The following is a 14340-nucleotide window of genomic DNA, read 5'->3' as shown; positions in this document are numbered from 1 at the left end:
AAATCTGATGCATCAGGAAAAAAAAAAAAAAAAAAAATCCCTAGTGTATCTATCGAATGCTACAATTTTTTATTCCATGGCACTTCCAGTATGCTTTTTCTATAATACTTGGAAATTTCTCGATTATAAATGTTACAGTTTTTACGCAGCTAAGCAAAATGTAACATCAAGTTGAACATTGTAATGTTGTTGAATGCAACAGAAGTTGACACCACTTACAATTTTTTTAATCTTAAGATTGAATTCTAATTTATGTAATAGGTTAAAATACTAATTGTCCTTCCTTCCTTCCTCAATGGCACGACAGCCCCGGGTGGGCCCTGGCCTTCTCAATCAACTTCCTCCAGTCCTGCCTTCGCCTGGCAGTTGTCTTCCAGAAATACTAATTGTGCATACTTTTAATATTAATTGTGTAGTATTTTTGTCATATTTTAAGTAAAAATCCTAAAAATATATATTTTAAGGGTGGCATAATGAGAATCCCGTAGGTGACATTCTGCATAATGAGAATCCCGGAGATTTGTTTTTAAAATGTATTCCTGTTTATTCATTGTTATATTTCCCTCGCAGAACAACTCCATAGTTGAATTATTTATTTTAGAATTGAAAGTAGATGGCAGTAACACTTCAATAAATATATATTTTTTTCTTTCTTCTTTGATCGCAGTCTTCTTCGAAAAGAATTGGGACAAGCTGTGCCAACTGTTACACTACAACGACCACACTATGGAGAAGAAACCACCATGGTGAGCCCGTCTGCAATGCCTGCGGACTATACTTTAAGCTGCATAATGTGAGCTTATTTCATTTTATTGATGATCAAATTTGTATTGTTTTTATGCCTTTTTTTTTTGTATGATAGCTCATACGAGGGTCACTTTGAAACTTTTGAGATACACCTAGGTTTTTAATGTTTTACTTACGACATTTTAGGAGTAGTTTCCTCCATCATTAATACACTTTTGTAGACTGATTTTCCAAAGATTAAATACCTAAAACCATTCATTTCTTGAAATCGATGAAAAAAAATTGCATTTATAACCACATCAATTTCCTCTTCGAAATATAAACGACGACCTTTTTTAAATTTAAAAAAAAAAGGTAGCAAACAGATGGATTTAAATACGCCTGCTGATAATACAAGTTTGATTTTGGTTCTGATCACTACAAGAGATTTTATCGTCAATCGAAATGTTGACCATTTTCCGATTAGCTAGAGTCCTCAAATTGGAATTCTTTGCCTAGTGACCAAGTATCCTATGCTTCTATATTTTATAGCTGCTTAAAATTTCGACTTAGTCAAAATAAAATTAATCAAAATAGAAATATTTAATTAAAAATTAGTAATAAAAATATTTAATTTAACTAAAATTAATTGTATTCAACAAATACATGTAATTGATACCAACGTTTTTATAGATGCATTTTATGTTTTGTGATTATTCAATTACAGTCCCTGGCCAAATTATTATACGCACTATAAGATTCTACGTAAAATCTTAATTATCAGGTGATACTATACAGCTTTATTGTTTTTAAGCGACAGAAACCGGTTTGCACTAGTTTACGTTCGTGTATCAATTGGTTAAATTAGACGATGTATAATATAAATTCTACAATTGGATAAATGAGATGATATATAATATAAATATAGACTATTTATTATATCACTTATTATATTATAATAATCCGACCAAGTTATTGATTACATGTTTTGCACGAGTTTATACGCAATAATTTTATACATGTAATGGGTTTTTATTCAGGAGATTTTTTATATATTTCCCATTTGTATTTATTTTTAACGTATGGCATTACACTGTCAACCAATTGATATACGATCATAAACAAGTTTAAACCGGTTTCAATCGCGTAAAAACAATAAAGCTTTATAGTATCACCTGATAATTAAGATTTTACATAGAATCTTATAGTGCGTCGAATTATTTTTCCAGGTGACATACATTCTATCATTTGGTCTAATTATTTGGCCAGGTGACAGGTATAGCAAGATCCAGCGAATGTGTTTTTGTACAAGAAACTGTACTGTTAATCCTGATGAATGGGAAGATGCAATGTGAAGCAAAGTTCCCTAACATTCACTTCTTGGAGAATTAATGGAAGACATTTAGTGATATAATAGCTTGCTGTCACTGTCTTACATTATTTCTTTCATTGCACGTTGTCTTTTCCTCATGATCGGCGTGAGATCATTTTTAATCACCCCCTCCCATATATGGCAACGTTAATTTTAAAAAGTTACGAGTAAAAGTACAAGTATATTTAAAAAAAGTAACGAGTAAAAAATAGAAAGTTCTTATTTTAAAAAGTAACGAGTAAAAAGTACAAGTAAAAGTACAAATACTAGACAAAAAAAGTAACGATTTAAAAGTACATTTCTAGGAAAGCGAAAATTCAAAGTAACCTAAAATTTTATTGAATAATATTCTTATGTTCTTTAATGTTTTTGCAAAATTGTTGTTATTTATTTAATTATTTTTAATTTTGAAAGTTAAGGATATTAATTTATTTTTAAATTCGGAAGAATATTATAATATAATTTTATAATATAATCGTATAATATAATTTTAAAATCAAATCTAATTTCAATATCAAACTTTTTATAGATTTGCACGAAAAAGAAATTTTATCTGTTGATTTTAATTTTTAGTTTATTATTTATATTTATTTAAATTACCATTGATTTAAAATTGTTTTACTCTTTAGAAACGCGTTTTAAAAGCACAAACATAAAGCAAACAAGGGGTTTCAGATAGCTTTGTGATCTTTGAGCTAGTAAAAAATAATTGAATGTGCAGTATTAGTTGAAACAGAAGGTATTTAAACACGAAGATACCTGTGAATGCATATATATTGTACATTAATTTTATAAATTAAAAAAACATAAGCATTTTTTTAAAATTTTTTTTTAGAAAGTTTAACGAGTTTTAGAAAAAAGTAACGATTTCATTCGATATTTCCGTTACAAATACTTGTACTTTTTCCCTAAAAAAGTATCGAAAGTACAAGTACTAAATTTAAAAAGTAACGAAGTACAAGTAAAAGTACGTACTTTTTACTTATACCGGCGGTACAAGTAGCGAAAGTAAAAGTACTGCCATATATGCCCCCTCCCCACCGTTACAATCTTAAAAGTTGTAGAAAATTTAGAAACTATCCACTATATTTAAACATAAATCGTCTTAATTATATATTTGTCACTTAAATGTTATGTGCAAAACCATTTTTAAATAATTGAAAATATACCTGAAATTTGAATAATAGTGTATGGAGGAAGTATCCATAGAACAACGTTTGAATAAAAAATGCTAACGCACGATTTCTTTCTTTCTTTTTTTGCAATTGTGTGAATATAAATCTCAAATTGTTATTTTTAAATGCTGTGAATTCGAATCTTAATGGGAGATTTTTAAATTAGACGAATATGAATCCTGGATGTGTTATTTAAAACCATGTGAATGCAGATCGTGAAGAGTAATTTTAAATCGCGTTTGCACAGGTAGGAAAAAGCGTATAAAGCTAATCTATTCCGCAGAAACTCGAAAAAGTGGAACTTTCTATTAAAAAGCAGAATTTTTCTTTTTATTAAATTTAAATAAAAAGTGAAATTCTGTCAAAAAGCAAAAAATCATCTCTTATTTTAACTATCATGTTCACTTCCATTTTTAAAATTTTCCTTTTATATGGTGTGTAATTGTTTCACAATAAGGCTTTTGGATAAATAGTAAATTTATAAAGATTTTATTATTTCAGATGAAACGCCCTGCTGCAATGAAAAAAGATGGCATACAAACCAGAAACCGTAAGATATCCTCCAGATGCCGAAAGAAAAAACTCTACCAAGCTTTGGATCACAGTAGCAGACCAGTTTGCAATAGGGATTACATTAACTACAATAGTTTTTCTCAATGTAATCGTGCCCCAACATACATAGAACAGGACAATTTGACAGGAAATAACTTATTTTCAAGTGACTGTATGACTGCTTCAGCCACTGCAAACCTGAATAATATGAACAATGTTCAACATTCTGGATATGTACTTCATTCCTATCCACAGGCAATGATTGGTGCAATTTAACTTGTTTCAAAAATTTTTCTAATGAACTATCTCAGTGCCTTATACATACTAAGAGTCCTAAATTAGACTAACAGTTTTAAAAACTTTTTGTAAAAGTAAAGGGTTAAAAAAATTATTACAATAATTCATGTGACAGAGTATAGATGTTCCCTTCCAAAGTTCTTGGTTTTAGTTCAAAGTTTTTTTGGTAGATGGCATTGCAGACCGTAAAAGTATGAATTAAAGAAAAATAATTAAAAATCACATCACAACATAATATTGCTATTAATAATACATATTGAAAACATTGCAATGTGATTTTTATTCCTTAATAGATTTCGAAAAAATTTGATGCTAATTTCAAATTTTTTTTCTCTTCTTTACGGGTTTAACATATGTAGCGCCATCTGTCAAAAACAATTTGCACTAAATTAGAAACTCTTGGAAAAAAATATTAAGTCCTGTCATATAAATTTGTTGCTGTCCTGTCACATAATTAAAGTTTTAAAAAACTATCAGTTTAATTTAGGATGCCATATAGATTTAAAGGACTATTTGTCAACATAAGAAATTTCATTTCAGAGAACTGTAAAATCTAGTCCACACCCTTGCATGCCGTTTTTTGCTGATTAAGAGAAAAAAAGATTTCATTGAAAAGATGCGCGAAAATGGTAACAGACAGAAAAAAAAAAGAAATTCAATATTGTGCTTCATCACATTATTTCTCGTGAAATAAATGTTGAATGTCAACACAAAAATTTGGAACTTGTACCTGTTATACAATAAACTTTTCATTTCATTTCAAGATAACTGTGTGAAATCAATAAATCAATTACAGAATCTTAGAACTTTCAGGGAACCTCAGAGGACTTTTTATAAAATAATAAAGTTAAATTAATGATAAATATAATTGCTTGTCTATGGGGAATTCATTAGAAGGAATAAGAAAGAAATAGTCAGTAAGAACAGAATAAGAATGGAATAGTCAATCAAAACAGAAGAAATAAGAACAGATATAGAATTAGAATTATTAGTACACCCCTGAAATGTTTTTTAAAACAGTTTCCACTCTCTTTTGAAATTACAATTGCCAATAATTCTTGAGTTATTTTTTTTACAGTAGGAATTTGAGTTAAAAAATTAAAAATAAATTAACAAACAAAAAAGAAAATTTATTCTTACAAATTGAAAGTTTTCTGCAAATTCCAGGGACAGAAAAGATTTTTTTTCTTCTTTTTTGTGAGTTTCTAAGAAAATACATTCTCAGTACAATTGCTCAAAATATTGATTTAAGCATAGGTTAGTATTGTAGTCTAAGTGAAAAGTTATAACTATAATGAAAAGTCTGAATATAACATTCATATTTTTAATAAATTTATTATTTCAAAATTAGGTTACATGAATTTGATTAGAAAAAAAAATCAAACTTTAAAAAAAAATCATTAAGTTTTAAAATATATTACACAAATTAACAATAACAGATGACATGAAATTTCACATTAGTTATTACATTATCTATAACAAAATTAAAATTTCACACTAAAAGTTTCATTATTTAATAAGGAAAATTAATAAAGCCTTAAGAGCATATCTTCAAGAAAGTAAATAAAACTTGAAATCGAAAAATCTAGGAAGAATATTTTTCCAACCAAAGAGCAGTTTGCATGAATACATCAGCATCATGTGGAGTTTTCTTAAGTGAATGGCAGTCTTCATACACATAAATCCTAAAATAATAAAAGTAACTCTAAATTCAAAAGAAAAATATTTCATGCTAAAAAATTCAAAAATAAAATTAATTAAGTGGTAAGCAGAAACTGATTGTGGTAGCAATATAGTGGATGATTAAAGTAAGAAAAGTACACACACTAACGGCTGCAAATTAATATCTAAGCAAGATGAAAGCAAAAAACACATTAAAAGTTTGTCAAATCATTAGCGAGGATGGTGGTATAAAAAAAGATGAAAAGATGATATAAAAGATGATCTTCATAACCTGATGATGCTTGGTTGATGGGTAATACACCCATCAACTAAGAAGAACCACCCTTTATGTTATGTTTTTTTCAGCAACCAAGAAAGTATTGATTGATGTTTTTCCTCTTTGCTGATTTGTTAGATTTTGATAGCGTTTTTTCTTTACCAAAATATTAATTAGCAATCTTTAATGTGTATATTTTTTGGATTTCATTTTTGTCAAAGATTTTTAAAAAAAGAACGGTCTTTACATAACATCCTGCATCTGTATCACAAAACAAGCACAATATGTTCAACCTAACTTTCAAACTTTTTAGCTGTCAATGCACTTCGATAAAGTTTTTAAAAAAATATAAAAATAATTTTTTATTAAGTCATATAATAATATTAGGGCAGTAAAAGTAGCTAAATAATCAGCAAAACCAAGACATTAAAACAAAGCTTTAATTATCTACAAACTTTTTATTATCCATCTCATAATAAGTAGTAAAAAATCACATAACTTTAGGATGGGGTAAATATGAAGAAACTTACATACTGCTATTTAAATATATGAGGTATTGATATTACTGTAGCATACTGTACGATTATTCAAAAACTGAAACAACAAAGTTCATAGTTCAGAAGTTATAAGGATTTTATGTACAAGAAATACAATATTGTACTTTTACCTATTTACACAACTAAGATTGCTATTTAGACAAGCAAAGTATTGATTTTTGTGTATTTTTTTATGCAGAATCGAATAAGACCAAATACGAGTTATTAAGACTAATAGTTCGAAAGTTGCAAGGATTTGTATGTATAAAAAGTATACTCTTGTAGCTATTTACAATTGGCATTGTTTTTTTATAAATCTTTGGACAAGTGAGATATTGTTTTTATGTGTGTTTTGTCAAGCTGAATTGCAAAAGAATGTGCTTATGTATGTGTCAATAGGACTAATAGTTTAGAAGTTATAAGGGTTTTGTGCATAAAAAGTACACATTTGTTCTTGCATCCATTTACAAATTTGATATAATTATCCAAATAAGGAGTATTCTTTTCCATGAAATTTTTTTCATGACTATTCAAATAAAATTTTTAATTTAGAAGTTATCAAGATTTTCTTTTTCCGCATAAAAAGTATAGTATTATTGAAAAGTACTTTGAATCAAACCCTTATGACCATGAATCATGTACCATGAATCAAACCCTTATGACTTCTTAACTTATTTATACTCTATTGGCTTGAGTTTGTCTCTTTCAATTCAGCCACCCTCCCAAATAAAAACTCTGAAAGAAATTGCTTGTGTTACCTGCATAGTAAATACAAGTCAAATACATTAATTTTTAAAGGTAAAACTTCTATAACTTTCGAACTGTAAGTCTTATTGTTTCAAGACTGGCCTTTTTAAAATTTAGCATAAAATTATGCACCACAAACAATACTTCATTTACCTACATAGCAGTAAGTTTTTTCCTCACGCAGAAGCCAGGTATGAGAGGTTTGGTACTTATTTTTATGACAGTTTGCTCCAGGTTAGACTTTTTTTGAACCAATTTAAATTCGACTTTATTTTGTAATTTATGAACAAATACTGGTTTGTTGACTACTACCAACTTCTCCTCTGAACTAAGCACGTTAACAGTTAAAAATAATTAGAAATTAGTTTTAATTTGACTATTATACAGAAATGCACTCACTCAACAGGAACTTTTCTTGCTTTAAGTATTTTATAATACTTGAGACCTTGGGCATATGGGACGCGTAGGTCTTTACTTCCAAGCAGAAGTAAAACAGGTGTACAAACCTATAGGGCAGAGAAATGAGATTTAATAATATACAGTTGATTGAAATTTCATTAAAAACATACAAATGAATAAAAAAACTTTTTTTTATATTCATAAATTAGTAACATTTATTAAATTCATGAAGAGAGAGATAAAATAAAAATAGCTCTTTGACTAAAAAAAATCACAAATATGACAAATATTTTAGTTAGTTCCAGGGCCCGCACTAAGGATTTCAAATTATTAGCCAGTAAAATAGCCAAATATCACAAGTATCCACCAAATGCAAATCCTAACTATTTTTTAATGATTAATTTGTTTTCTCATACAAAACTATTTTATGGTAGTTTGTTTCTGGCTTATATTATTTGGACCCAATATATTTTTATTGGTATATTATTTTGCCCCAATTATATTTATGCAATGTATCTACCAAAAATGACAGTAATCGAATAAAAAGTACAGATTTGTTTAGAAAAATTCATTTTGACGTAATTTGGTGGATCGCTAATTTTTTTACCAAACCAGAAATTTTAAAATAAGCTAATGAATATAAATAATTTTTAGATCATATATTTACATTTTCCACATATCTTATAGGTGATTTTTCCCACATTGATTTTAACTGGTCAGGATTAATTGCAGTTGATGGATCATACATATCTCCACAGCCTCCTTCCACCCAGTTCCTTCAGTAAAAAAAAAATATTTTTATTGAAATTATAACATTGCAAGAGATATAATTACAACTTCATATTTCGTATAAAATAATAGTTTAACATTAAATACAGTTAATTCAAAATTAATACTCACTTTCAATTTTTAAACCTCTAATCAATTACAAAGATCAATGCTAAGGTAATAGAACTAATTGGCTCAACCAGATAGGAATATGGTACATCAAACTTAATATCAGTAGTGTACTTTAAGGTTAGGCATTTCAGTTTATTTTACTTGATACAGATAGAATCAGAATTTATCTTAAGACAGGGGTCCTCAAACTTTGGTTCAGAATTATCAATAATATGGTCGGAAATTGTGGACTTGATAGGCAGGGTTAGTATGATTTAAGCCAGGATTAAATTCTTGATTTAAATCACCTGTAATTTTTGAAAAGCCATTAATATAAAAAAGTGGAATTTTTCTTCTTCTTTAATTAACATATGAAGTGCTTTTTTTTCGTACAATATAGTTATTACATTCTTTCGAGTGCGTTTTTTTAAAAAGTCTGATTTCAGTGATATTGGAGGTTTTTTACTAAAAATAAGAGATATACACATAAATTATGATATACCTATGCCTATCTTTTATGGGAAAAAAATCATTGATTTTAATAAATAATTTCTCAAAATTATTTAAATAAACAGAATTTTTTAAAATATTAACCCTCTGACTGCTCATCCTGCGATTTCCACGGGCAACTCAATTGTAGCAAAATCTGGTCATCCCGCGATTTCCGCGGGCATGTGTTTTTCTTCCTTCATTGATGAGCGCATCCTGTTTATTCCCCGTTTAGCAGTATTAGACGTTTAATTTACGTTTTGACCAACAGATGTCGTTAGTTGTCTACTAAATTGCCGCATTTGAAGGCGCATAGTGCAAAGCGATTTTGAAAGCAATTTCGGTCCACAAATTGAGCAGTCAGAGGGTTAATTTGAGAATAAATGCTTTTTAACAATATAATTAAAAATAAATTATTTAGGGGGTGATTTTTAAGTGATATTTCATGATGGAGATTTCTTACTAAGAAATAATAAAAAGAGTTATGCATGTAAATTATTATATTTCAAAATAGACCAAAAATTGAGCAGTCAGAGGGTTAATTTGAGAATAAATGCTTTTTAACAATATAATTAAAAATAAATTATTTAGGGGGTGATTTTTAAGTGATATTTCATGATGGAGAATTCTTACTAAGAAATAATAAAAAGAGTTATGCATGTAAATTATTATATTTCAAAATAGACTAAAAATAAAAGTAGACTAAACATCGATATTAGTGTCATGCAACTTTTAAATTATAATTTTCCATTAAACGTATGCAAAATAATTTGCGCACAATTTTTTAAATTTTTCATTATATGTATTTAGTTTTATGCATATTTCAATTCAGTGCATCGAAAACTTATTTAATAAGTAGCTTATATATATCAACCAGAGTAACAAAAAATGATTTTTTTCAGTTATTTTCTCATTCTAAACTAATTTACTCTTCATTAGGGATTTACCTGACAGTCTTCTAATCTTTAATATTCATTAGAAAGGCGAGCTCAAAATAAAAAAATGATTTTCTTTATCTAATGCTGTTCAATTTAACTTTAAATAATTATAAAATAATTTTAACCATTTAGTTAGAAATGTTAACTATTTTATCAATGATATTGTTTTCAAACAATATTAAATACTATTAATACTTATCAGTAGACAGCGGATAATATGCAATTGCATATTTTAGCACTTTTTGCCATTTGTGCATATAAATGCATAAAAAGGTATATTTGCTCTTATAAATGCATATTTTCAGCATTTTATGGCTTTCCCCTCCTAAAACCGTATCACTATTCTTTTTATGTTAGCATAAGGAACGCTTTAAATTTTGTTTTGTCGTTCTTTATCACCTGAAAGGATCAGCTGGATTGATGTTGCTGGGGGTGATTGCAATCACGTGAAAAAGATGTAGAAATGAGGTGTGTGTCGGGAAGGGGGGTACAAAGGGCCAACCCAAACAGACATTCGTCATAGAAACCTCAGAAAGGGATGGTCAGATATTCTATGAAGGGATGTCTTTTCCTGGAATAAATAATTGTCAATCTGTGTGGGAAAAATAAGGCTTCTGTGGTAGGTAGAAAATGACCTCCCTTTCCTGTGATTGATTAGTTAAAAGGTGGAGTGAATACATTTTCGGAGAGAGCTGCTATTCTAACATATTTCGATAGTCCATCCGATAGATAGATAGTTTCGACATCTATCAGTTGAATACGTAGTTAGTGAAGCTTTGAATGTTATTTTTGACTGCGGAATTTTATAATATGCCAAAAATTAAGTCGACTAAATCAAATTTAATGAAGACATGGATTTCGGACTATGGGAAGGACTTTACGACCGATGGGGAAATAGTATTTTGTGTGATTTATCAAAAACATATTTCCTGTGAAAAAAGTACCAAAAAGATCAACATATAAAGACTAATGCTCACTCCGCGAAGAAAAAGCAGAATACAAAAGGATTTGTTCAAAGTTTATTAACTATTCCTGTTCAAGCAGCTAAAAAGGAAAGTGATTTTTCTAGTGATTTATGCAAAGCCTTAGTAAGCAGCAATATTCCTTTAAAAAGTTAAATAATCCAACCTTAAGACAGTTTTTAAAAAAATATTGTACCAATCAGATCATTCCCGATGAATCGACTTTAAGAAAGAACTACCTTAAACCGATATATATCGAAGTACTGGATGATATTCGACGAGATATTGGAGATGGCCCTATATGGATTGAAGTCGATGAGACGACAGATAAGTGCGGTCGCTATATTGCTCATTTTATTTGTGGAAAAATGGATAATATTCCTACTTGACCAAATCTTCTAGCAAGCAAAGCCCTTGAAAAAGTCAATCATTCAACCATAGCAAGGTTTGTCAATGATTCTATCAGATTATTATGGCCTGATAGAGATGGTTCTGAAGATGTTTTGATTTTTGTCAGTGATGCCGCTCCGTATATGGTCAAATCTGCAGCAGCACTGGAAATTTTTTATCCCAGAATGCTTCATATTACATGTTTGGCTTATGCTGTTCACAGACTGGCTGAGACTGTTCGAGAAGTATTCTCCTCTGTGAATGATTTGATTTCTTGTATCAAGAAAGTTTTTCTCAAGGCACCTGTGTGCATAAAATTGTATAAAGAAATGTATCCTGATTTGCCCTTACCTCCACAGCCTGTGATAACTAGGTGGGGTACATGGATTGAAGCTGCACGTTTTTACGTTAATAATTTTGATGCAATAAAGTCAGTTGTAGATGCAATTGACAGTTCCTGTGTTTCCTCATTTTATGTCACAAAAGAATTACTACAGGATATCTCTTTGCAGAAGAACTTGGCCATAATTGACACTCACTTTTCTTTCTTAAGTGGAGCAATAACAAAGGTCGAAACACGAGGTCTTCCACTGGCTGAGGCCATATCCGAAATTGAAAAAATTCAACAGTGCATCAATGCTCTTCCAGACTCAGTTGGGAAGAAAGTAAAAGAAAAATGGTGTTCCGTTCAAAACAAAAATTCGGGTTTTGCAGCAGTGAAGAAGATAAATGATTTTCTTAATGGAAACAGAACTGAACTTCCAGAGAAAGTAAAACCAATGAGTACGAAATTGTACAAGTTTTGTTCAATAACATCGGTTGACGTGGAGAGGTCATTTTCTGCTTTTAAAATGATCTTTGATGACCGACGACATCAATTAACCCTTGAAAATTTGGAAAAACACTTAGTTGTGTATTGCAACAAAAATTATTCAGTTTAATTAAATCTTTCCGGAAAATGCGATGATTTTTCTTCTCTCATTTATCATACTTCAGTTTTAGGCTTTTTCATCAGAAATGTGTAGATTCAAGTAAGAAATATTTTGATTTTCTTCCTTTTAACAAAAAAATGTTTTAGCTGTGTTTGTTGGAAATAGTAGTATTTAAATAAGTTGAACTTTTAATTTCCATTTTAAATACATATTTCTAGTTTTAAGAGCATATATTCAAATTTTTTAGAGCATATTTGCATGCATATTTTGTCTGTTTTTTAGTGCATATAATCCGCTGTCTACTTATCAGATATTTTGGTTGGTAAATGTAAACTAATCTGATTTAAACAACAACAAAAAAATCTGATTTTTTAAAAAGTGTTTTAATAAAATCATGACTTTTGCCAACCCTGCTGTTTAGCAAGGTAACTGGTTCACCGCAGCTTATTATGATTATATTGAAAAATTACAACAAGAGCAAATCTTTCAAAATAATAATAAAAAGAAACATTAATAAATGATGAAAAAATTGAACATTGATTAGTTGTTATGCTTCTGATTGGTATTTTGCAAGATTCTGATAAATGAGTATTTGTAAGATTTACACTTTGTTGATCTGCAATTTTACACATAAACTATGTCATGGCAAATGCTATTATTTTATAATTGAATATGGGTGTAAAATAAAAAATTATAAATATTGATTTCCTGCCCAAACGTCAATGACGAGTTAACTAGACAATGCAAGTGCAATAATTCGTCATTGGTGAACAATTTTTGGATGTAAAAAGACTAGTTAACTTGTCACTGGTAAACAATGTGTTCAAATGTAAATAATGAAATTTATCCTAAAAACTCAAAACAAATGAGAGGCATACCCCTCCATGATAAATATCTCATGTGCAGGCTAGTTCTGTAAAAATATTTTAACAGAATACAAAACTACAGCATGTTTGTATGATCAAGCATTGCCAACATCTAAGATTTTTTAAAAAGTAATGCAGGTATGTAAAAACGCACATCAGAGAGGTGGTCAGAAAATTAAAATGTCATGCAAAAGGCTTAAAATATCAAAAAACATACGAAAGATGAAGAGGGGAAATTTCTATAAAAACTTCATCTTTCTACAGTTCAACTTAAACTAAGTAATGTTATCTTTGAAACTTTGTTTTGCCCCTCAAACCAGGTTCTAGTATCTAAGAGATAATGATAAGGTATAATCTAAAACAAATTAAAAATCTAATATGATAAATTTTTAAATCGGAAGAAAAAAAAAGACAGAAATTAAATTTAAATGCAACTTTTCTTTCTCCAAAATTTCTTACCAATCAGGGATATCAGTTGTCTCAGTCATGCCTAAAACATGTAAAAAAGAATTTTAAAAACAGTAACATTACATGACTTAAAGCAAAAATTAATGTTATTCAATGATAAAATAATTCTTTTATTGCATTCATTTAAAACAATAAGATAACAAAACAAGAAAGCTTTAAAAGTAAATAATTAAAAAAATTTTTTTTCTCAAAATTAAACATATTTTTTTTAATTTATAAGCAAATGACAATGATTTAATTTATTTTGTTCAATTAAGTATATTAATATATCTGCCACACTAAACGGATTAATATTGTAACGTAACAGAGTGACAACTGAGCTAAAAGCATCAATTCCTCGAGAGGTAATGCTAAAATAATGTTGCTTGAGAGACACACACGAGAAGTGATGTTCTTTTTTTTTGTCGTTGAAAAGGAGAGTTTTTTTCTGAGAAGAGATATTTCGTTTGGGTAATATTTTGTGATTTTTCGTGTGAAGGTTTAAATAAATTGTTTGGTACAACTCACGTCTTATTTCTGGTTGTTGTGACACAACAGAATTTTTCTGGTGGCAGCGGCGGGATATAGTAAGAGTAGTTGATTTAAGGTAGTCAGTTATTGTATATTTAGTTTTTTATCAGTTGTAAATTATGGCTTTTCTTCATAAAGCGAAAAAAGTGGATTTGATAGAATT

General features: G+C 28.9%; 2 protein-coding genes across 5 annotated transcripts in view; one reads left to right on the top strand and one right to left on the bottom strand.

The window, feature by feature from the left end:
- LOC107447619 (uncharacterized) overlaps positions 1-4885 on the top strand; it is a 45572-nt gene extending 40687 nt beyond the window's left edge. The window contains exons 6-7 of one of the 2 annotated variants that reach the window (XM_071186543.2): positions 668-746; positions 3775-4885. In XM_071186543.2, coding sequence (XP_071042644.2) covers positions 668-746; positions 3775-3827 — 132 coding nt within the window. In that variant the 3' untranslated portion in view covers positions 3828-4885. Of the gene's footprint in view, positions 1-667; positions 794-3774 lie in introns of both variants that reach the window. The other variant, XM_021146769.4, reaches the window with a different exon arrangement.
- A 547-nt stretch (positions 4886-5432) lies between these two features.
- LOC107447634 (acylamino-acid-releasing enzyme) overlaps positions 5433-14340 on the bottom strand; it is a 46763-nt gene continuing 37855 nt past the window's right edge. For all 3 annotated transcript variants that reach the window (XM_087151786.1, XM_087151785.1, XM_087151787.1), the window contains 4 exons: positions 13659-13689; positions 8411-8519; positions 7744-7850; positions 5433-5807 (listed from right to left, as the gene is read on the bottom strand). In XM_087151786.1, the coding sequence (XP_087007912.1) occupies positions 5708-5807; positions 7744-7850; positions 8411-8519; positions 13659-13689 (347 nt within the window). In that variant the 3' untranslated portion in view covers positions 5433-5707. The remainder of the gene's footprint in view (positions 5808-7743; positions 7851-8410; positions 8520-13658; positions 13690-14340) is intronic.

The sequence above is a fragment of the Parasteatoda tepidariorum genome, chromosome 9 (genome assembly GCF_982258835.1).
Source record: "Parasteatoda tepidariorum strain Cologne lab strain chromosome 9, Ptep-v5.0, whole genome shotgun sequence".
Classification (NCBI taxonomy): domain Eukaryota; kingdom Metazoa; phylum Arthropoda; class Arachnida; order Araneae; family Theridiidae; genus Parasteatoda; species Parasteatoda tepidariorum.
This window is presented reverse-complemented; position numbering and strand designations above follow the sequence as displayed.